This window comes from Globicephala melas, chromosome 13 (assembly GCF_963455315.2).
Source record: "Globicephala melas chromosome 13, mGloMel1.2, whole genome shotgun sequence".
NCBI lineage: Eukaryota > Metazoa > Chordata > Mammalia > Artiodactyla > Delphinidae > Globicephala > Globicephala melas.
In genome coordinates, this window is record NC_083326.1 from 49621339 (window position 1) to 49647172 (window position 25834).

The 25834-nt window shown below is 39.8% G+C and overlaps 1 protein-coding gene across 1 annotated transcript; it reads right to left on the reverse strand.

Annotated features, from left to right (window-relative positions):
* Positions 1-81: 81 nt before the first annotated feature.
* RIOK3 (RIO kinase 3) lies at positions 82-24575 on the reverse strand. The gene is made up of 13 exons (XM_030842654.2): positions 24360-24575; positions 16586-16701; positions 15822-15967; positions 15621-15728; positions 15325-15434; positions 13505-13648; positions 12701-12828; positions 7040-7237; positions 5672-5831; positions 3880-3960; positions 3702-3791; positions 2697-2804; positions 82-1728 (listed from the first exon to the last, which is right to left on the reverse strand). Exons 1-13 carry the CDS (start codon positions 24420-24422, stop codon positions 1621-1623), a joined length of 1560 nt encoding a protein of 519 aa, XP_030698514.1. The 5' UTR covers positions 24423-24575; the 3' UTR covers positions 82-1620.
* Between the last annotated feature and the right edge of the window lie 1259 nt (positions 24576-25834).

The following is a 25834-nucleotide window of genomic DNA, read 5'->3' on the forward strand; positions in this document are numbered from 1 at the left end:
CTTAAACAGAAGGGGTAACCTGGTGCCAGGACATAAGTTAATACTTCCAAGGAACAGGAAGAATCCACACAGAGAACCAAATCTAAAATGATCTCTTCGTTTTTAATTTCTTAAGAAGCATGTTCACAGCACACTCCAAGAACGCCACACAGCAACAGTTTGCTGCTACCGTCAGAGTATGTCAGAAAACAAAACAAAACAAAATTTAATGGTTAACTGTTTTTAAAATTAGTTCTTTGAAACTTCTGTAAAGCCAATAATCACCAGTCATCTAAATATTTCTTTCATAGTGGTAAACATTTCAGAAACGTAATGAGTACCCCAAATCACACTTCTCTGAAATGCAATTAGAAGTTATACAACAGAAACAAAACTATTTTTCTAGAAAGAATATATTTGGCATTTTTAAATAATTTTAATGTAGAAGCTTTCAAGGGCAAAGTTCAGATTTTTACTTTCTATTACCAGACAGAAAGGTTAGGTCTTTAGTGATTCCAATCTGATTCCAACAATAGGAGGAATGATTCTGTTGCAGTGAATGAGCTTCAATCCTAACAAAGCCAATGTACTTTGGCTGCATTAAGAAGTGGAGTCCAGCCAGTACTAAACATTATTAAAAGTTAGGCCAGATAGTTCAAATTAGTTGTTTAATTTGGTACTCAACTTGTTTTATACATACTTTTCATCATTTGATGATATAATGTTTCTAATTAGCTTGCTATATTTCTCTCAAAATCAATTAGTAAGTATATAGTTTGAGTGAAACGTAAACTGAACTTTGTTTCACTGACTTCATTAAATATGTCAAACATGGTTAAAGATTCCATTCTGTCCTTCTAGATAATTTACATTTTCATTATAAATGCAGAGCAGCTGCACCGTGAGTTACATCCTAACTATTTCACCTAAATGTAGAAAAGCTGAAAGTTAAATTTAAAAAATTTGGATAGTTGAAAAGTACTTATATATTTATCTCTTTCAGAAACCGATGATGCCTTTCCTTGCATGTGAGTGTGGAAAAGAAGAATTCAGTTCATAATTCAAGATATACCAAAAAAAGTACTTTGCTTATGTCTATTTCTGTCAGCCATTCTGAAACCAAATTTCCATTTATATCAGCTACTAAAGAGAAGAAATTTTCCTTTAGAATCATGGTCACAGTCTGGAAAAAGAATTGAGAAGGGCTAATTTTAGGTAAATAAAATATATGAGGAAAGACGCAACACAAAACAGGGAGGTGAAAAAAGCAAGTAAGTTGTAATAAAAGCCTCCCTTGTAAACACATCTGTCCCTTCCTCCCGTATTTGGAAATGTTAAAAATTCTCATCAAACATTTTATGCCACAAATCCTTAAAATCAGGTTGATTTCAGCTAGATAACCTGTAGCTGTTAAGAATTATATTATCCTATTCATATCATGAGAGGTAGTTGACATTTCAGTCTCTCAATGCTGAGCTAAAAATTCCACATACCTGGCATATGGGTTACAAGGGAAAAAAAGCACAGAAGCACCATTGTACATTCCTCATGTTTTGGTATTTCAAGTCACCCATAACTTCATTTGCTAATGGCAGCTGACAATCACCACTGTGTTAACACTGAAAGCAGTGGATATTAGTGCTATTCGTTGTATAACACTGGCGGACCTCCATCATCTTTCAAAAATGAAGCAGCTTTCCTTCCATTCTTCTGAACGTGATCTTCATTCATTTTCTCCAAAGCTTCTATCTATAAAATTAATATATTAAATCCATTTGTCAAAATCCTACTTCACAGCAATTATGCTTGAGATTGAACCAGTATTTTTACTCTCTTAAAACTAGGTCATTCCTAACGACATTGGCCTTGAATTAGAATTACAGTGTGTGACACATATTACAGTGGGTCACATACATGTATGTTTTTACTTGATGCCATTACCAGGGTTGATGTTTAGTGTCTTTATCAAGCTAGCAATTGGCATCAGATATGTTTTACTATATAACCTATACAGCTTTCAGGGAACAAGAAAAGGGAAATTCCAAAGTTGATTCAACAGCAGTAACACCCAGTAACTGTACAGAGCAACTGTACTGAACTAAAGGCTGGATTTACCATCTTCCTGTTACTTCACTTCTGGCCTTAGACTCCAGCACAGCTTGGCCAAATTCAAGTCAATATGGGGATTTCTGGAACAGATTCTATAATCATTCTCTGCTTTGGCAGGTTGCTGGGAATAATTAGCTGCTGTTTCACTTTTCAGTTTTTGTTCAATTTTCAGAGAACTTCCCCGGAGGTATTTTTTTTTATTATTATTGTATTGTTCTGTAGGTCCATATTGTAATGACTGGGTATTTCCAAGGATGGCCACTGCTGAATCTCTGTATTCAGTTAAAGGCAGGCAGGGACCAAGTGTTACTGCTTTTTGTGTCACCCAGAGTGTTCACCGGTCAGGGAAAAAGGCATATACTGGAAATGTGTTATTTGTCCATCTCAACCAAACTATGAACTTCTTGAAGAAGTGTTCTGCTGTTATGTTTATCCTAGGGTTTAAGCCTGGAAAAGAAGGATCAAAAACAGTATCTCAAGAAAGGAAAAATCTCTAATTAATTTTGTTTTTGAGGGGATGAGAGGATAAACTTAGCTCTGGTTTTCATTATCTACTCTATCCAGGTCCCCACTAACAGCAAGGTGAAAAACAGCCTTGTAACACTTACCTCAGCTAAGAACTCAGCTTCATTATCTGCTGAGATGTTTAAACCTGAAACGGCATTGAAGAGTTCTCGTTCACTAAGGGCTTCCTTTATGCCTCCTTTCTGGAAAAACTAGTAAAGAAATATAAGAAAGTCAGTAGACTTATTAGCAAGGTTCTCCTAGAAACAACAACAACAACAAAAAACAGGGAATAGTGTACTTGTAAAACGCCAGTGAATTCCTTCCATAATTTTTAAGCTACAGATGTTTCCAATTCAAGTATAACGACACTCAGGTTTTACTTGCTTACTGTCCTCTCACACATCTGGGCTGTCGTCTAGACTTAGTAAGTTTGTCATATTGCACCTTCCATAGCTATGTATGAGTGGTATATGTAAAATTGCTTGGTGTTGCTTTGAATGAGCAGACACAAAATAATCACTAAATCCCATGAATTAACATTTTCCAGTAGGCTCAGAAAGTATTTCCAAAATAAAGTTGTTCTGTCATATTTAGGAAGATCATCTCTATCTGAATCTGTTGCTGACAATTCATTTCCTTTAGAAACAGCAAACAAATGCTTCCCAACTCTGTGATTACTGAGTTTTACCTTCCCTAATCTGTTCACTCTGCCTCAGAGAATGTGGTCAGACTATACCACTAGGAAAACTATTCTTTTAGTATAATAACAATGGCAGTAAGCATGCAGGCTTGCTTCAGGCCAGCTTCCCTTAAAGCACTGTGCATATATTAAATGTCTACTTGACTGCTTAAATATTTAGAACCAAAATAAAAACTTACTCTCTTGGAAATTTAATTCAGTGGCCCAAATGTGGGGCATGCAATCAAATTCTTGCAAAAAATGAAATCTGACAAATCAATCTTTGTCTCTTTACCTTGAAAGCAACCAGTTAACTAAACTCTTCCTTTAATTTCTAAGAATACAATCATCTTACTTGCCTTAGGAGTGAGAAAAATGTTTGAATATGTTATAGCCCATAAAAAAGACAGTTAGTTTACATGCCTACCTGTGAGACATTCCTACAGTCACGGAACAAGAACTCCAGGCCATGAGGATGGGTTGGTTCTACAGACTGACTGACGTCTATCAACCAGACCTATTTAAATATAGAGCACAGTGATTTCTGTACCTTCAGTAATTTACATCAAGTCACTTAACCTGAACGTTAACAAAATGCTCCTCACCTTCCCAGCGTGCCACAGCATGTTGTACTCACTGAGGTCGGCATGTACGAGCTTACACTCATTATATAACTGCTGCATCAACTGTAAGGAGGCAAGGCAGACATTTAGAAAATGAAGGAACAATTCTAATTTACCTACACAACTAAAATGTCTATGTCACCCAATATTTTCCATAAAGAGCAAAACCAGGGTAAAGAACTTACTTCTTCTTTGTACAGTCTAGGACTGGTTTTTTGTGTTTTTTTTCTACCCTGAAGGAGGGTGTGAGCACAGTGAGACAATGGAAGGGAAGAGCACATGACACTCTACTTCCCTATCCATGTGACAGCAATGAGATCAGGAGACCAAAGGGTAGTCCTGGAATCCCACATACGTAAGACAGCTATGGTCACTAACCAGGGGACCTAGGCTTATCCTTCATAACAGGGCAAACATCCCTCTGAGAGCTCTATGGAGTGTATACAACTCCAAGGTAAAAAGTACTTCCTGCCAGACAGAGTGGGAAAGAAGTATTCTTCTTAATTAAGCGGCATTATATATTCATGACTGATGGTGACCCCTAGCCTCATAGTAGAAATCAGCATTAATGCTTTGTTTCCCAGCTTTAATAGAATCAAATAGGAAGGGCACATCACTACTTAATCTCTGCCCCAGCCACCCCACAGCCAAAAGAAGCCAGAAAAGTAGGCTTAATTTTCTTTGAATGTTTTCCAACTGAAGGCAGAGAAAGTTGGATTATCTAACTATATCTTAAAAAATTAATTTGGATAATACGTTCATATTCACATCAACTGCCGCATGATATAAGAGTTCCACGCAGAGACTGTTTTAAAAACATATGTTTTGGACTTCCCTGATGGCGCAGCGGTTAAGAATCTGCCTGCCAATGCAGAGGACATGTGTTCGAGCCCTGGTCCCGGAAGATCCCACATGCCGCGGAGCAACTAAGCCTGTGCGCCACAACTACTGAGCCTGCGCTCTAGAGCCCACGAGCCACAACTACTGAAGCCCACGTGCCTACAGCCTGTGCTCTGCAACAAGAGAAGCCACCGCAATGAGAAGCCCACGCACCGCAATGAAGAGTGGCCCCCACTCACTGCAACTACAGAAAGCCCGTGCTCAGCAACGAAGACCCAACGCAGCCATAGATAAATAAATAAACAAAAAAACATGTTTCTCCACTATTCAATTAAGACCAAAAAAAAAAGACAATACAGAGGAACAACAACAATATGAGGAGCATTTCTTAAGCTTGAAGGACCCCAGACTGAATTTGGTTGCTGTCCCAAAGCATAAATAGCTTCCTCAAGACTCCTGACAAGTGCCTCCCAACTCTAATGCCTGCACAGATGGAGAAACCACCCCTTACTACCTTCTTTTCATCATCACTTACTTTCATTGACCAAATCTGCTTCCCTCTAATTCCCCAACAGGAAAGGTATTTCCCTTCACTGTTTCAAAAAGGCACACAAACTACTGAGGCACTATATCTGCTAAATATAGTAACATCAAGTTTTAGTTAATGAAGTTTTGTCAATAATAGCTTCTGGCTTCTATGTCATTAATGCTAACAACTGAGCCCTCACTTTCTCCACTAAGATTTTCCTAAAACAACTCAAGACATACGCATATTGATATAAAGACAATTCTTCAATATTAACATTCTTTCACAAACTTCAGTTTTTCCTCGTTATATCACCTTAAAATAGTACTATTTTAGGCATTTATTTTTTAGTTTAGAGGAAATATTGTTTAAAGCTGGTGTGTGAATGGTCTGAAAGGCACAACTTACATGAAGAGTTTGATAGTAGGCTTCTTTCATTTCTTCACTGCTGAGCTTTACTTCTTTCAATTTAGGGGCTGGAACTTGATCATAGCCAATAAAAGACATAACCAAAATGTGTTTCTTTAGTAGCACAACTGTTGGACAAGGAATTCCAGCTCTCTGCATTCTATACAGAAAGAAATGATTAAGAATGTGAAGATCAGAAGGAGAGGAAATTTCATTTATTCAACAAATATCTAACAAGGTCCTGCAATGAGGGGGGACTATGTTGTAATCTGGGGAATGTTGGAAGGCAAAGGCAGTAAGAACAGCCTCTGCCCTCATGGAGCCTGCGGCCTGGTGAAAACAACAGACAAGTGAGGAGATGATTACAGCGCAATGTGGTACATGTACTGGCAGAGGTGGGGGTAGGAGGCATCAAGGAAGAAGCAGGCAAATAGGAATTAGCCAGGTTCCAACTGTGGGGAGATGCTGTGGAGATGCACAGAGGAGTCCAGGAGCACAGTCCATGCGGGGAGTGTGTATAAATCAACGCAGCTGGATCATGAGTAGGAGGAAGGGCAATGTGGGTTTAGGCTACAGAGACAGGCAGGCTCCACATCGCAAGATGACTTTGAACTTTACACTAAAGACTATGGGAGCCGCTGAAAAATTTTAAGAAAGGCAGTGATGAGATCTTAGTAATCCAGAAAAGAGATCGGAGGACAGCAAGACCTCTTAGGAAATTATTCTAATTAGAAGTCCTACTAAGTAGAAGACTTTTGCAGCTAATAAATATAGATAATTACTTTTGAAAGCAAACATCTTCAGGAAAAACAAACTAAAATTAAAAGCTTTCACGGTTCAGATGTGGGCAGGTTTGTATGTAAAAAAGATTATTAATTTCTTGGTTGACAAAGCAAATTCCTTGATAAATTCTGCGTAGAGAATTGAGAAACAAGTCTAATAAATTAAAGCAAAATGCAATTTGACTGGTAAAACCCTGCCCTCACCAAATGAACAAACATTAGATGGAATAAACATGTTCTGAAACAAAAAAGGAAATCATTATTTGTAATATGCCTAACGGGAAACTGGAAAAGATAGCGTTTAGATATATGACAAAATATCTGCAGTTGAAAATGACTTAATTTCCCTCAAACTTTACTGAGGAAAGAAAAACAAAATGGATTTTTCATCCTACAAGTATGAATTCAGGTTATATACATGGAAATGTTTTCTTACAGAAACTCTCCTTAAGCACTAGAATTTCAAGGCCTTTCATACTTTCTATAAATGAATTTGAAAGAAAGTGTGGGTTTTTTGCCTGGCTGGTAGGCCTAATACAAACAGGTGATCACCCAAGATGACTTCTAGCACGATGATTTTCTTTACCTTGTGAGATTGTGCATTTCTTTTTCTGCCCACATGCGGATGATCTTACGTGGATTTAGTTTACTGAAGCGATCTTTAAACCTGAAATCATCTTTAATATATTTGTCACGATTCTTAAACTCATTAAGGGTTGTTTTAAATACCTTGATGGCACATTCTGTAGGTATAACTTTACTATCTTCCTTTTCATCCTCCATGCTAAGTGGAAGAAACAAACATTAAGTCAGTTCAAGTCGCCAGATAACAAAACAATTTCAAAATAAAGATTTTATGACATGAAAGTGGATCTGCCTTCTCTGAGAATGTCAAGTCTTGGGTTGGTTTTTTTTTAAGCCTTCAAGTTTGAGGTCTTAAGAAAACCCTAGGTTTTAGCTTTTTTAATAAAACACACTTTCAAATAAATTCTCAACAGTTTTCAACAACCCATAATATAATCTTCATTTAATGACTATGGAATTAAACTTGAGGAACAATGAAGACCTATACACTTTAAAATAGGCTATGGTCTGCCCGGGATGGTTCAGAGGCAAAACTCAATGGAAGGGAGCAAAAGAGTCTAGACGATGCTTAGGATGCTAATTCAACAGTCCCACAACAGCGAGCCACTGAGAGGGTCTGAACCATGGTGGTGGCAGTGCGAACCAAAGGGGGAAGGTGGAAGGAGAGACAAGATTTACCTTTGAACCTCTGAAGGGATGTTAGTCTGGAAAAGAAAGGAACTATATCTAGAGCACAGAATCTGACTCAAACTCCCAATCCCCTCCTTCTGGGACCATATTTTCCCAGCAGACTCCTCCTCCTCCAGGTAGCCTCAGAAGGCTACAGTACAAACTCTAACTGGTTCTAAGTAACGCCCTCTCTTCCTAACTGCCTTCTCTACCTAAGAAGTGTGACAGCTCCATGGCTTTAGATATCATCTAAATACAGATAACTGCTACATTTCTATCCTTAGTCTTGACTTTCTCCAGAAGTTCAGGCCCATTTATCTCATCCCTACTTGACTTCAGTTGGATGTCGAGAAGGCATCTCAAACATATCATGCCCAAAACAGAATTCCTGATAACTGTACCCTAAACCTGCCTATCCCCAGTCTCTCACCTCAGTAAATGGTACCACCCAGCTGCTCTAGCCAAGAATCTATCCTCTCACACCACACATCCAATCCAACAGCACAGACTGTCCACTCTCACCTTCGACACACACCTCACCTTGGAAACCTTCATCAGAGGTTCCCCTGTCCTACAGATAAAAAGCAGTCAACCAGTCACTATGACATCACCCTATTTTATCTATTTGCGTAGCACATATCTGATAGTCCTGGAAGGGGACTGAAGGGAGGGGTGGGGAGGAAGCACATTCTGTGAGAGCAGAGCAGGGACCGTCCTTGTACCATACATTGTTGTAGCCCCAGCACCTAGAAGAGCCTGGAACACGGAAGTTGCACAAATACTTGGTGAATGAATGAACCAATTTTCAGGGAGACAGCCTAGAGATCCTTTACAAGGAAAAAATTCCCAATAATTTAAAGATGTTATAATAAACGTCTTTGGATTTTGAGATGGTAAGTTTCCTGTCACTGAAATAATTTAACCGTAGGTAGATGAGGCCCTATCAAAAACACCACTGGGGCTTCCCTGGTGGCGCAGTGGTTGAGAGTCCACCTGCCGATGCAGGGGACACGGGTTCATGCCCCAGTCCAGGAAGATCCCACATGCCGCGGAGCGGCTGGGCCCGTGAGCCATGGCCGCTGGGCCTGTGTGTCTGGAGCCTGTGCTCCGCAACGGGAGAGGCCACAACAGTGAGAGGCCCGCGCACCACAAAAAAAAAAAAAAAAAAAACACCACTTAGGAGATCCCTAACTTGGAAGGTCTCTAGGATAAAATCTAATTTGTAAGATTAATCTCGTCATTCTCTTACTAAAAAAACTTCTGTGTTTCTCACTAAATTACACATCCCTCTGCCTAGCTTTTAAGGTCCTCCTTACCAATTTTTGGTTTGCTTACACAATTTTACATCTTATTACCTCTACATATATACCTTCTAATTTCCTCATTGACAAGTCTCATCGCCTAAATTTCAATCCTCCCATTTTCAGCACCCCTCCCCCACCCCACTTTTTTTTTTTTTTTAAAAAGAATTAAACTTTACAGATAAAGCTGAAGTTCCTTTTGATTATTTACCATCCCTGGTAGTTTCCGTCCCCATTCCAACTCTTTAGAGACAATCACAATCATGAATAGTACCCTTCTAGTCTTTTTAAAAAGATACACACACATACGTAAGTATCCACAAACATACATTTTAAAAAAACCATGTATGTTACATTCTGTATAACTAAAAATTTAAATAGATGGTATACTGTATATATTCTGCAACTAGCTTTTTGCACTCAGTACTGGGGGGTGGGGAGGGTTGTCTTTTTTTTTTTTTTTAAATCTATTTTTAAAATCCAGGTTGAGATCCAACTTCATCATGACCTCTTCCTTGAATGTGACCGGCAATGATCTTCTTCTGTTCTCTATTCCTATCCTGAGGTCTCACTTGTCTAACTGTGTACTCTATTATGTATTATCTTTAATGGACCATAACGGTTCTTACTGTAACGTTCTCCTCTTGGCTATACCATAAGCTCTTTGACAACAGAAAACATGTTATACACTTATTCCCTGAAAAATCTAGAACATATTACTATTCAAATAACTGTTGGCCAACTGTTACTTGGCCAACCTGAGACTGACAGAACCCAGAAGAGCTTTATGGCAGGCAGAACTTAAAATGCCCCCCAAGATCCCAGCCCCTGGTGTACAACCCTGTATAAGCCCCTCCCTTTGAGTGTGGGAGGGATAGCCACTCCCTTGAATAGCTTACATTATATGGCAAAGGTGATGGTATAGTCGTGCCCAGCATTACATTCCATTGTCTAAGACTCAGTCTCAGTAGACTGAAGGGAGAGAGTCTCCCGCTGGTTTTGAAGAAGTAACCTGCTGTATGAAAGGGCTACATGACCAGGACCTGCAGGGGCCTCTAGGAGCTGAGAGCAGCCCCTGGCTGACAGCCAACCAAAAAGTAGAGACCTCTGTCGTACAGCTGCAGGGAACTGAACTGTGCCAAGGGAATAGGAACCCATGTCCAGAAAGGAATGCAGCTCAGCTGACACGTGGATTGCAGCCCTGGGAGAGCCTGAGCAGAGAACCCAGCTAAGCCGTGCCTGCCCGAACTTCTGATCAACAGGAACCATGAGATAATAAATAGGTGTTGTTTTAAGTTGCTAAATCTGTGGTAATTTGTTATGTAGCAGAGAAAACTAACATACACTTTAAAAAATATTTACTCTCAGTTGCTGAAAACCGAATGCTCTCTAGCTTTGCTAATTTACAAATGCCAAAGTACAGATTGCAATACCAATTCCACCAGAAGGAAAGGGAGCTCATTCATTATATCAAAGCATCATTAAGTAAAACAGAAAATGGAAAAGGCTAAACAAGGCAATTGACAAGAAAAAGAAACTTAAGAGGCCAATACACTCAAAAAAAAAAAAACTTAACCATAATTAAATGCACACCAAAATATTAAAAAGGTACTTTTCATCTTTCACACTGACAAAAAAAGTATTGTTTGATAAGACTAGGCACTGATGAGGATGAGGGAAACAGGCTCATACTGCTGGTGGTAGCATAAACTGGTTAACTTTCTCATAGGGCAATTTGGTAATACCTACTGACATTCAGAATGTATGCAACCTGAGGATGTGACTAGCTCGTAGAGAAAACTGCAACTGCCCTACCATTAAAATGTAAACACAAATTTGAGATTTCTGGTCTTTGGTGTGACATACAAGAAAAAAATTTTTCTTTAATTTTTAATAAATAAAAGAAATCAAGAAACATTGCTTGCTACAATAGCCAGCTCAGAGGCCCAAACAGTGAGCAAAATCTGATACTCTCCATTCAATAAGACCTTATACTATTTAACAGAAAGGGGAAAAAAATGCATGTAGTCTCTGCCCCAGAAATTTCAAATGTTAGGAATTTAGCTTAAGGATTTATTTGCAAAAGCACACCAAAGTATATGTACAAAGATATTCCTATATATTCACAAAGTAGAATGTTCTACTATAAAACTGGTATGATATAAACCAGCAATATAAAAGGATATAAGATATATTAACTGAAAAATGAAGATGCTGAATGCAGAATATAATTTCTTTTGTACAAACAAAATAAGAAATACATGCATAAAAATTTCTGGAAGGCTAGACTAAAAACTATTAATAGTGGTTGCCCTTAGAGGAAAAACCTGTGGGGCGACAGCTGGTAAGATGAAGGCTACCTTCATTTTAATCCTTTCTGTACAGTTTAATTTCTACCATGAGTAATCTTTCATTTTAAAATAATTTGTGCAATTAAGTTATGTTTGCCTGGTCTCAGGGAACGCTCAACTGAAATTTGGAAAGCGGGCAACAGAGCTTAAAGCCAGAAAAAAATAAATGTTTACTAAAATTAATATATACCAGTTATTATAAAACATGATTTCACTTACCCTCAACAAAATCCTACGAGGTAAGGGTCAGTTTTTAAATGACATTTAGTAAATTGCTCCATATCACGTTGCTTGAAAAATGTTGAGCCATTTTATCCTAAAATTCATTTTATCCCTTTCATTTCGGAACTTAGTATAATTCAATACATGATTATATGTATATGTCTCATTTAGAAAGGGAGACTAGTTAAATAATTAAGAAAAACAAAGACAAGGACTTGACCAATAATTGTTTGAATCCCCTTAAGTATAAAATAAATACCTTCTAAACCTAAAAAAAACTAGAATAATCTGTAATCTATTTTAACATTTTTGTTTATAAATAATGTTCAGGTAAAGGAATAGCTGAGATAGTAAGCCTTACTGAACTAGTAAGACTTCAAAGCTAAGTAACCAGATGACTTCATATTCCTGGCTTAAGCACGTTCTCTCAACAGCATCCACGTTTAAAATTTTTTCTCTTCCTCATACCATCCTTTACTCAACTAAACCCTCATAACAAAAGTAAAATGGGTAAGCTCTAAAATGGCATATGATCTTTAAAGACATTTCTTTAAATAATGAAAGCATTATTAAAAGGGTAGGAATTGGTAACTGATCTAAGTATGGCCCTCCCAACCTGGTACCAAAGGGTCCCACAGTGGAAAGACGTGGGTTTTGAGTCAAACTCAGATTCAGATTTTGCTATGCCACTTACAGCTGCCTGTATGTTATGGTATAATTACAATAATGTGAAAAATAATATATTCATAGAAAAAAGACTGGAGGAGTCTACAACAAAATTATTAATGGTTATCTCTGGATGGCAGAATTGGGATGATTGTGGTTTTGTGTTTTTTTTGGCTGCACTGCACAGCTTGCAGGATCTCAGATCCCTGACCAAGGATTGAACCTGGGCCACAGCAGTGAAAGAGCTGAATACTAACCACTAGACCACCAGGGAACTCCCCTGGTTGTGTTTTTCTTTACACATCCCTATATTGCTGAGACCTCCTACAATAACACTTTAAAAATAACTGTTTGCCATGCAGAATGAACTTTGATTTTGTATAAATCCATTAATATCAGGGAGAAGGGGCTAAGCTTTTGTTGATATGATGGTATTGTAATTTGCTCATTTACCTCCCTCCGTATGCATGAAAGACAACAGATTCCTTTCCTGTACTAATACAGCCAGTGATTGTCTCCAACATTCCACAGTTGACCATTTTATACAGAAGTAAACGTGTCTTCGGATCAACTGCTTTTTCCTACAAAAGATAAAGCACTGTAAGTGAAAATAACTGGTAATCACAAAACATTTTCTGAGCCATTTCTAGTATCTAACATTCAAAATATATACTTTTTTTAACCTTTATTATTAATTTACCTAGGTGTATATACAACAGGCTCTTAAAAGAGTGCTGTCGAGATACAATTCATTTCTGTAACTCTAATGTCTTTGAAAGTGAATATCTAAAAGAACCATTAAAAATCAGACTCTAGTTTAGTCAAAATTTTATCTCCAAAGTTTAAATAGCTCTCCTAATGTACTTACCATTAGTTTGTTTTTCTAAAGTTTTAAAAATTATTCTCAGATATTATATACTATCTTTGTTAAGGTAAAACATTGTAGACTATTAAGTTATTATAAATATATCATGATAGGAAACAACTTTTCATATGCAATGTAAACTACACAGTCCAAATTAATTATGACCACTGAAATGTTAGTTTTGAATAAGTGATTAATAACCACTACATGAAATCTGAAAAGTCAAATGGCAAAGCTACTTGGGTTTTATTTACATCTTTGATTTGAAAAGTCAATCTCATGAAAAAAACATCAAACATGAAGTTTTATCTTGTTTTTTCTCTGAACATGAAGTTTTCTAATATGAATCTTTCCACTAAAAAAACAGAAACAAAAACGTTAAGCATACTTACTGCAGTAGAATGCTCCTTCTTCTCATGGAGGCGGGCACTTCGACGTTCTTCTGAGTAGGCATGTTGTTTTAAAGCATTGAAAACATGGTTTGATAGTTTTAAATCCATTCCAATTCCATCTCCTACCTGAAACCCAGGTGCAAACTGCCAAAAAGAAGAAGAAAAATTAGCATCTGAGTACTTTAAAATGGGGAAGTGAAAACAAAAAAACAATGAGAAAATCAGTTTTACATGGATTGGGTTTTCTACTCAATAGATGATAATGCTATGAAAGCAGAACCCACAGGTATTACAGAGGAAAAAGCAAAATAACTCACTGGTAAGCCCAACAGAAAGGGAAACAAGGCTTTTTAAGAAACTGTATCCCAAAGGAAGGGAAGGTTTATTTTTATTTTTTATGTTTTTTTTTTTTTGCAGTACGCGGGCCTCTCACTGTTGTGGCCTCTCCCATTGCGGAGCACAGGCTCCGGACGCGCAGGCTCAGCGGCCATGGCTCACGGGCCCAGTGGCTCCGCGGTATGTGGGATCTTCCCGGACCGGGGCACGAACCTGTGTCCCCTGCATCGGCAGGCGGACTCTCAACCACTGCGCTACCAGGGAAGCCCCGGGAAGGTTTATTATATGCATAGAAAACATCCAAACACATCTAAAAACTAAGGTATTTTAGCATATGCTTTGAACATATGTTAAAATACCTTATGCTTTTATATCAGACAAAGATACATTATATTTCGAAATCATACCAAATCTTACCAAAAAAAAAATTGTTTTTCATAGTCAATTATTTTTGAAGAGTGGGTTAAAATCACAAGCTATGCCCACACCGTGACAATTATGTCCAATACGGAAGCCACTAGCTATATGTGGATATTTAAATTTAAATTGATTAAAATAAAATTAAAAATTCAGTTCCTCAGTTGTACCACCCAAATTTCAAGTGCTCAATTGTCGAATATGGCTGCCATATTAGACAGCACTGACACAGAACATTTCTATTATCACAGAAGGTTCTACTGGACAGGGTTGTTCTAGAGTCAGATCTGGATTATTTCTAGAATATGTTTACTTAACAAGTATTTGTATTCTAGAGCCTAAATGTTTTATATTAACCACGATAATTACGAGGGAGGAAAAAAATGCCATTTTTCTTTTTCTCCTTTTTTTTTTTTTTTGCGGTACGCGGGCCTCTCACTGTCGTGGCCTCTCCCGTTGCGGAGCACAGGCTCTGGACGCGCAGGCTCAGCGGCGATGGCTCACGGGCCCAGCCGCTCCGCGGCATGTGGGATCTTCCCGGACCCGGGCACGAACCTGTGTCCGCTGCATCGGCAGGCAGACTCTCAACCACTGTGCCACCAGGGAAGCCCTCTCCTATTTTTTAAAAATTACATTGTGTTTCTGATTTTGCAGGGGTAGTTCAGGCACAAGATAAAAAATTCAAAAATTATAACAGGGTGTACAGTAGAAAGTATATTTATCTCCCATTCTTAACCGCCAATCACCATTGTTATCTGTTTCTCAGGTATTTTATGGAAAATAAGATGCTGAAAAATAAATGTTAGTTTCAGAAGAACCATTTCTTAATTTTAGAATCAATGTAAATCAAACTAGTTTTCTTAATATTGATGTAGGATTTTATTCTGAGGTACATTATATTCTCATTAGTGGCTCAGTTCCCACGGTGTTGCTATACTGTCATCTAAAATATCCTTAGAAAGGAGGAAGGATATTTTTAGAAATTTAAAGATACTGTATTTAGAATGCTATGTTTTTAACTTATTCTAATAAAACTTTTGATTCAGAGTAATACTTCTGTAACTTACATTTTCCATTCTGGCTGTATTCTTTCTCCCACATACTACTTCATCATGTTTGGTGGTAATGTCTTTTCCTTTTCCAATAAAACCCTTTTTGGGAGTAGGAACTGGTTTTGCTAAAGGCGATTAAGACAAGCCAAGTATGTAAAAATAGCAAAGACTAAATTGCTGCATTCACTATTATCTGAAAAAGATATTTGAATCTAATAGTAAATTACCAAATGAGATTCAAAGACAAATATAAAATACTTAGTCTTCCTACATCCCCATTCTATGCCCCCAGAAAATAAAAGCACTGATACCTGGTCTGTAGGGATCATCACGAGTATCCTGCCAGTCAACCTCATCTTCAGAGCTATCACTGTCTTCATAAGGATGTACTTTTCGATAATTTTCAAAGGAAATGGAAACTTAAAAGGCAAAAATGGTTGAAGATTTATTTAGGGGCACATTACAAGCATTTTCTACCACCCGATGGAGTTGACACAATAAGGTCATAGTACCTTTGCTATCTCCATTGAATTTTTTTTCTTCACGCCTAAGCTGTGCATCATATTCTCTGTCAAATTCCATCTGTAGCATCTGAGCCAGCATTAGGTCACTGGAAGTGTCAATGTTTTCTCCAGTAATAAATGGTCCTTCAGCAACGCTATTCAAAATAAGGCAGTATAGACTAATATAATGTGCTTGTGTAAAGAGACGCTACCAGTTATGGGTGAGATGTGCCTTTTCAGTGTTAACTGTATTGAAAAAACAATGGAAAAGAACTTTACCAAACCCTTCACCCTCTTCTGCCCAGCTGCCCTCTGACCAATAGCAGGCACCTGTGAAAGCACCAACTAGGATTAGGAGAGCTTCAAGAGAAAGCTAAAGGGCCTATAATAAAAACCAAACAGACCCAAAATTCATTCGTTCTGTGTTCTGATCAAAGGAGAGCTAACATATATATGAAAAGATAAACAACAAACATTTGATCAAAACTGTACCCTACTTCATTATTTTTTAATCTATTTGATAATAGAGTTCAACTGTTGCAATGACTAAAACCCAGAGAAACAGAGTGGTTTGCCCAAGATAATACTGAACACTAGTAACAAAATTAGGACCAAAACCCATGTATCAGTGAACTCCCAAAACAGTGCTCTTTCTATTGCACTGCTTTTCTAAATGTATTTCTGAATCATTTGTCATGACAATCACTAATCAGATCCTAAGACTGTTATAACAAGCTGCTAGATAAAGTAGAGTCTCTATGAATTTTACTCACACAACTTCAGGAAAAGCGGCAGCTTCTTCTTCCAGCTGCAATTCTTTAGCCAACTGTTCACTCATTACATCAGACAAAGAACAAGATATTGTATTTTGAGGGGTAGCCCATGGACACTATAAAAAAAAAGGCAATTCTATTCATAATAATGAACTTAAAGTACTTTCCAAACTTGGAAATAAGGTTATCTTTTGAGAATTAGACTATCTAAATCAACTCAAAAGGAATGCTTACCTTTTTTGCAGAAATCATCTTAAAAGGAAAAATATATCCCAGCTCAAATCTAATCAAAGATAAACCTAAACTACGACAGCCAAAAGCACTCTCCAGCCTGCTTGGTGGGTATGTCCTTACAGTTGAGGGGAAGCACAGGCTACTCTAGCATCACCAACTAGCCAATGAGTTCATGTAATGCCCCTTGTTCTGATTCCATGCTCACCAAGCAACCTTCTGCTTATAGTTTGGCTTCTGGGTAGATCCTCTTACAGGAACAGGCTATATACCAACTACCACAATTCAAAGCCCACTTAGAAGTTACACTTCCTTCTAATTTAAGCAGTAAGTCTTCTACATGTAAAAAGTGTGTGGCAGACCCTTTCAAGACACCTTGGAATATGCGAAAATAAAAACAGCAATAACAAACAATGAATCCTATATTTCTGAACTTTGGAAGCTGAGAAACAGATTCTTGAAACAATACTACTAGAGCAAAGTAATACTCTGTGAGACTCTTCTAGAGCAGCCAGCCACTCAGCCCTCCTCGATGGCATCACTATCTCAGCCCTCTTGAAATACGTACAAACCGTAGGTTTACTTCACAATTCCTAATTTTTGAGGGGGGCAGGCTTTACTTAGCAGCAGCAAATGATTCCATTTGATAGTCTAGTGATTAAGACCGTTAATACTGAATAAGATGTCTAAGTATCTCTTGAAGCTGCCCAGCTCTCTATCCCCTTTCCGGTATCATCCTCCCATCACTGGGCTACTGTAAGAGCCTCCTAACTCATCTTTCTGCTTGCTTCCATTCTCCACACCACAGCGTAATGGTTTTTCTAAAACGCAGATCTGATTGGTTCAGTTCCTTACTTAAAGCTCTTTATTGTTTTAATGTCTCCCACTGCCTTTAGGATAAAATCTAAACTCATTGCTTAACTATTACTGAGAGTCTAATTTAGAATATAGCATATAACGGTAAGTGTTTTGGCCACAAATTTGTTTAATCAAGTCTAGCCAGTACAGGCCCTCTAGTTGGTCTAAGGGCCTGCTGGAGTGACTCCCAGGGATAACTGGGCAACTTACCCTTGCTCAAGTTCCATAACGTTGAGGTTTAGGGATTTATTTGGTTCAAACTGTTAGGGTGAAGCACATAAGGGTGATAAATGATCATTATATTTATGCCTAAGTGAATCAGAATCAAGTTTTATCTAGTCTCACCCTGAGACTGGTGAGATGCCCCCAGCCCCCACCTATACTAGCCTATTGCAGAACTGTTCTGGCCTTGTATAAGGCCAGGCCTGGAAACAACAGGAAGGTTTCCTCATGGTGTGGTATGACTTCCACTGACTCAGATCTTGTCAGCAACTGAGCACTCTCCTGGTGAGGATTTTGAGGTCTGTAATCTTGAGAATATAGCTAATCTTTTGGCCACATGACTCTCCTGACTTGCTTCTGCATCTTCTAGGTAGAAGATAAAATGCTGCCTCTTACCTAGAAATGCTTGGTGTGATCAAAGTCCAGGTTCCAAAAGGCAAATAACTGTATTCTCTAGCTCAGAACTGTCAATCACATTTTGCAATGACTAACAGTAGCATAACAGGCACCACGGGGATACTCTCTATATTGGCTAAATACACCTAACTTACATAGATTAAGTGACACACTGGAGTAGTTGCAATATCATCCCCATTTCATAGATTCAGAAACTGAGACACAGAAAAGTTTTTTAACCCAAGATAACACTGTTGATGGAAGTGCTGAGATTTGAACCAAGGCAGTAGGGCTTAAGAGTGTTTTGCTATACTGCTTCCCTAAACACCTTGTCCTGGGATGGGAGAAGCAAACTGCTGTACTGCCTGCAGTCTAAAATCCAAATTTCTCAGTAAGGAATGCCCTTCACAGCTTGACCTAATTTATCCTTCCAGGCTTGACTCTCACCTATCCTAGACTCTGGCAACACTAATTAAATGCTAAATATGGCATAGTTTCACCCTTCCACGCCTTTCACCCCTCACACATCCCCTTCTCTCTCAAAGGTTTTTCTTCCTTCTCTATTTCACCCAATTAAGTGTCAGCTCTTCCATAGGGTTATCTCAGTTTTATCAGACAAAATTAGATCCTTTCCTTTATCTTCCCATAACAGTATTAGATAGTTAAATGCATCAGCCACAACACAGCAAGAGCCCCTTGAAGGGCAAGGTCTTCTCATTCTCAGAGTCCAGTGTACAGCTTCAGACATAACGAGGCATTCAAGTATTTACTGAACAAGATGTGCCAAAAGGAAACCTGGAGATATCTCATGGAACTGCCAGGCTGTGCCTAAGCGGTAGAGGTCTGGTGCCTTTCTACACCCCTCCTATTGTAAAGTCCTTCTCTCCACCTTGCAGTCAGCTGCTTTGCTCACCCATTTCTTTTGTTTTGTTTTTGGCCGTGCCACCTGGCATATGGGATCTTAGTTCCCTGATCTGGGATGGAATCCGTGCCCCCTGCAGTGGAAGCTCAGAGTGTTAACCACTGGACCACCAGGGAAGTCCCTGCCCACCCACTTCTGATGCTTCTACTCTCTTGCCAGCAGTCAATCAATTCTAAGGTGTTAAAACACCAGCAGCAAATCTCTCGGAGAGGCAAAAATGAGAGGCAGTAACCGTGTTATTTTGTGGCAGAGATTTACCTACCCCCAAGATAGACTGAATCAGAAAGGGAAACATGCAGAGACCAAGAGGGTACCAAGAAACCCTAACTGCCCACTCCTACTGACCTTGCTCCTCGGAGCCTCAGACTCTAGAGCTGTACTTCCCTGCACCTCTGCTGACCGGCTCAGCTGGGCAACCTCACACTGAGACAATTTCCTTGGGTGGGATAAATAAGTAAAGACTTCCGAAAGTGTGCCAACTTCTATACTTTGAAATCAAATCCAAACTCTTCAAACCAGTAGCCAAAATCCCTCCATAAAATGTTCTGGGCTGGAGGGAGAGCTGCTGGGCAGGGACAGTCCTCCACAGGCACAAGCGGTTCACCACCCTGAGGGGGGCTTAGAAAAGGCACTGGGGGCTCCTCCCACAAATGGGCACCAGTGGGTGTATGGAGGGGAATCCTGTGTCGTCATCTTGCAACTCTTCAGTAAGTCAAACACTCCTTGTGAACAGAGAAACTCTGTCAAATGTTCAAATAATAATAAATCTAAGGAGATAAGAGTAAAAGGCCCTTCATCATCTTGCTCTATCCCAGCGATCCAACGTCCTTTCCCACTACTCCCTTGACCAGCATAAACTTCCCACTGCATCAAGATCTGATGGGAAACTCCACACAATCCTTTCCAGTTAGTTATTCTCCTTTAAATGACATCTATCAAGCCCATCACTAGCTCCCTGATTCCGGTTTGCTGAAGACCCCTCACCAACCTTGTTTTCCTCTCCTCTGGGAAACTGCCACCACTAAACTCAGCAACTTGGGGTCATCACAACCACCATTCTCCCACATCTGGCTGGCTGCAGACTAGTGGGAAATCATTCCCCCTTCCTTCTACTCCTAAAGATGCATCCCCAGCTGCCCATCCCACTTTTTTTTTAAGGTTTTACTGCACACAACTATGGGGAAACGATCAAGTAAACTGAAAAAAAAAAAAAGCAAACATGAAGGAGGCACATAATAAAAAAAATTCAGTCCTCAACTTGAAGCAAGTCAACAGAACCATAACCCCACAGAAAGGTCCCTTTTCTGCTCATGCATGCAGGTAGAAGACATAATCTAGGCAAAATATTTAAGTGGGTAATTCTACTTCTCAAAACAAGGATCTCTGCAAAACGTGATCTGGGTCTGTACAACAACACTAATCTTTTTTTTTTTTTTAAACTTTCAATTTTAGAGTATTTTTAGATTTACAGAAAAATCACAAAGATTGTATCGAGAGTCCCCAGATACCCCATACCCAGCTTCCCCGTATAAATACTGTACATTTGTCACAATTAATGAACCAAATCATTATTATTAACTAAAGTGCATACTTCATTCAGATTTCCTTAGTTTTCCCCTAACGTCCCTCTTCTATTCCAGGATACCTTCCAGGATACCATATAACATTTAGCTATCATGTCTCTCCTTAGGCTCCTCTTGGCTCTGAGTTTCTCAGACTTTGTTTTTGGCGACCTTGACAGTTTTTTTTTTGTTTTGCTTTTTGTTTTTGGGTTTTGTTTTGTTTTGTTTTGCGGTACGCGGGCCTCTCACCGCTGCGGAGCACAGGCTCCGGACGCGCAGGCCCAGCGGCCATGGCCCACGGACCCAGCCGCTCCGCGGCACGTGGGATCCTCCCGGACCGGGGCACGAACCCGTGTTCCCTGCATCGGCAGGCGGACTCCCAACCACTGCACCACCAGGGAAGCCCGCGACCTTGACAGTTTTGAGGAGTACCACTAATCCATTTGTTACAGCTCTTTCCAACACAGCTACATACTTCCTGACTTTTGCCTACAGTTTGTCAATTCTCCCTGCTTGGAATACTCCCTAAAATTCTTTGTTCATAACAGCAGTTTGGGATTTTGTAACTGGGGACCCCAAGTCCCTTTCAGGGTGTCTAAGAGGTCAAAATTATTCTCATAATAGTTCTAAGATAGTTTTTGTCTTTCCCATTCTCATTCTCTCAAGAGTGTGGAGTGAGGTTTTCCAGAGTCTGTATCAGATATGATGGCAGCACTCTGGTGGCTACTAGAATGTGTGCATGTGTATTCTTATGTTTTCTAAAATTTTCAAAGGTAGTAAGTAGGCTGAGGATATAAATGTGCATTTTAAACTATTATATGTAGGATGGATAAACAACAAGGTCCTACTGTGTATAGCACAGGGAATTATATTCAATAGCCTGTGATAAACCATAAAGGAAAAGAATATAAAAAAGAATGTATGCTGGGCTTCCCTGGTGGCGCAGTGGTTAAGAATCCACCTGCCAATGCAGGGAACATGGGTTCGAGCCCTGGTCCAGGAAGATCCCACATGCCGCGGAGCAACTAAGCCCGTGCACCACAACTACTGAGCCTGCGCTCTAGAGTCTATGAGCCACAACTACTGAGCCCGTGCACCACAACTACTGAAGCCCGCACGCCTAGAGCCCGTGCTCTGCAACAAGAGAAGCCACCGCAATGAGAAGCCCACGCACCGCAACGAAGAGTGGCCCCCGCTCACCACAACTAGAGAAAGCCCGCACGCAGCAACGAAGACCCAACACAGCCAAAAATAATAAAATAAATAAAATTTTTTAAAAAAGTATGTATATGTGTAACTAAGTCACTTTGCTGTACAGCTGAAATTAAACACAACAATTGTAAATCAACTACACTTCAATATTTTTTTAAATGTGCATTTTTAGAGATTAACTCAGTTTGTTCTTAGTGCGTCTACCGTGCTCTTATTACCCATCTTCAATTATGCCTGCTATAATCTACATATTTGTTAGGACAGACTTTCATCATATACTTCAACTAACACATATTGCAACAGATTGAAGAAAAAAGGAGCTATGAGAATCCAGCTGTTTTCTATTAAGTCAGACATTAAAGAGATTTACAAAAATACGAAACAATACTACTCTTCACTAATTTTTTGTTTTGGAAAATAGTTTTTTTAAAATATAAAAATGTTATTTATATTAACATAATCACTTAAACATTTTTTTCAATATCTCAGTTTTAATTTCTGATATGACAAATATCAATAGATATAACCAATATAAACAAAAATTCTTGGAGTCCTCAATGTTTTTTAAGAGTGTAAAGAAGTCCTGATGGAAAAGTTTTGAGAACTGCCAGCCTTTAATATTCTTTCCATTTTCCAAGACTTTCCTCAAACCTCTACCTCCTCCACAAAGGCTTCTATAATCACTTCAGTCTTTCAAGAGGTTAGAGAAGGAAATGATTAATACTTGTAGCATCTTTCTATTTGTTTTGCCTATGAAAATGCTGTCTTCTCAACAGAACACCAATAAACCCCAAGATGATTTTTTGTTGAACAGTGAAAATAAAATTTTATAGTTCTGATGATGTACACCTAAATGAAAATATGACTGATATCAAATATTTTATTACTGAATTCGTTTTGTAAGTTTGTTCTGAGGTTAGGTATTCTAAGCAACGTTTGTTTTATCTGACATTTTTACAAGCTTTACAGATGCTTACCTGGAGGAATTTAACACGTAAAGTATATATTTACTAGTATCTCTCTACTGATTTCATCCTTTTATGTCTACTGATCTTGGCCTTGTAAACAAAGCCTTGATAGAAAAAAATACGCAAAGTAACACATAGATGTAACCACATTTGCCAATGGAATATTTGATTCTCTCTACGGTTGTATGAGAACTTTTATAAAAATTTACCTAAAAGCTTTACCTAAAAGCTACTTATTTCCCCCACTTTCTGTTAAGACCTAGTCTGAAGATCTAGTAAGAGTCATGAGTGACCCTTTATATGGAACAAATGTTCTGTGTCAGCATGTAAAGAAGTGCATGAAATGGGTAAAGGTGGTCAAAAGGTAGAAACTTCCAGCTGCAAAATAAATAAGGCATGAGATGTCATGCACAGTATGGTGACTATAGTTAATAATCCTGTACTATATATTTGAAAGTTGCTAAGACAGTAAACCTTAAAAGTTCTCATCACAAGAAAAAAAATTGTAATCCTGTATGTTAACTAGACTTATTGTGGTGAGCATTTTGCAATAAATACACATATCGAATCATTATGCTGTACACCTTAAATATGTTGTTATATGTCCATTAAATCAAAAAAGAACCATTATGAAGTTAAAAAACCTTCACAACCTTAATTTGAGGAACACAAAATCGCAATTGACCCACTTTTGCTTTCAAGTAAACCCTCCATAAAGTAGCAAAAGAATCTTTTCAACCTTCTAATGAAAGTATCATGAAAAGCAGCAGCCTGAAACCAGAAACCAAATGTGAAATAAACATTTTAGGTGGCCATTACAGGGAAAAGCTTAAACGTTAAAACCCAGGTAAATGAGAACTTCATAACCGTCTCAACAGTATGTAAACACTTGAGAATCAGCCTGGAGCCGAGGGAGGGTGCGCCTGGATTTATCTTTTACTACTTCAAAAACAAGAAACTGCCCAAGTAGGATAACCACGCTTGCCAAGTTAAGGAAACAGCTTCCTAAACCACCTTTCTGTCGGGCTTTCTGTGTATAACTGGACTGATTCATGTGGCCGGTGAAAAACAAGTTCGTGCTTGTTTTCCGTCAAATGTCAGCACCTTTAAGTGAGTCCTGCCCAAATATTTGTTACAGAGGTTGAGAAACCAAGGTGTAAAACTAGACAGAGACTCCAAACCGCCCAGGGTGGACTTTGGTAGCCTGTGCCCCTTCCCTGCCTCTCCCACCCCGAGCCCCGCAGCCTCGCCGCCCGTCCCCCGTTCCGAGGTGGTCAGGGTCCCGCCCAGAACTTCCCGAATCGCCTGTGGAGCCGCTTCGGCGCCTGCCACCCTCTCCGGGCCCTCCGAGAGGACCAGCCCAGGCGACTGTGGCAGGTACGTCAGTCCCGACCGCCACTCACCTTGCTGGGTGCCCAGGCCGCTGCCGGCCCGGGCTCAGGGGATGCCACTCCGACCAGATCCATGTGGGGGAAGAAGTCAGCGACGAGAACAGAGCAGAAAGGTGGCAGGACCGGGAAGCAGCCTCCGCCGAGGAGACAGGCAGCGGGGTAGGGGCGACGGGGTGCTGGTGCCGGAGCTGAGATGACAGATGGCGGGTACAGCGGCGGCGGCGGCAGCCGCGTCCGGAACTAGACCTCTTCTCTTCCGCCCTTCACGCTGGAATGCTAGCTTCCGATTGGCCGCCGCCCCGGGCTCCGCGTTGGGTCACCGTTCCCCGCCCCCGGCGGACCGCACTTCCGGTCGCTGCCCAGGGCTCGGGACTGGTGGTGGCGACCGCCCTTGCCCGGGAGAGCAGCGGATGGGTGTGGCTTCCGCTGGCCAGGCTCTACCCTGTCCCTGAACCGCCTAACCGGTTGCCCGAGAGGGCGGCTGGATCTCGTTGAACGGAATTCGACTGCGTGAACTACAAATAAACAAGCAAATCAGGCTCTCTGTTCATGCATTATTTCCCGGGTGAATTCTAAACTGGGATGGTATGGGAGACAGAAAATGTCAGGTTTAGAGAGACTGAAGAAGACGGTCGGATTTTGTTTTTATTGCAGTTGTCGGAAGGAGGCGGGGCGTGGAATGTGAAATTTTTTAAATGTGTTATGTAACTTTGAGCAAAAAGAGAACTGCATAATAAAAGGTTTTGTTTGTTTTTGGTTTTGCTTTTGGCCCCGCCCCGCAGCGTGTGGGATCTTGGTTCCCCAACCAGGAATCCAACCCACGCCCCCTGCATTGGAAGCACAGTTTTGATTCAGTATTTTGTAGGGAGATTTTCATAAAGTGACCAGAAAAATCCCGAATAGGTAAATCAATGAAGACAGAAATCAGACTGGTGGTTGCCAGGGAATGGGGTGGGGAGGAGGGAAACGGGGAGTGACTGCTTAACGGGTAAAGGGTTTTCTTTTGGGGTGATAAACTGTTTTGGAACTTGATATCAGTTGATACTTGCACAACATCGTGAATCTGTTCAATGCCACTGAATTTTACACTTTGAAATGGTTAATTTTATGTTAAGTGAACTTCACCTCAGAGAGAGAATGTGAGTGAACTCCTTAAGTGTTTTAAGGGTAGAGCAGATGCAGGTTATTCCCAGATCAGAGGAAACCACAGTGAAACAATGGTGAGGATGAGGTCGGGAAGCTTAAGGGAGCAGGGTAAAATGCCAGCGTGTTAGATGGGTGATGCACATGGGCCTTGAAATTACCCAGCAAGATGGCAGGGCTTGGGGTGGAATTGGAAGAGTGTGAGCAGGTGCTGGTCTTCAGAAGATGTGAAGATTGTAATCCAGAGGGGTTGGTAGATGCTGCTGCTAGGGAATCTTAGAGACAGTGACAGCGGGATGGGCAGAGATGCCAGAGGAGAGCCGTATTCCTGAGGCAGCAGGAAT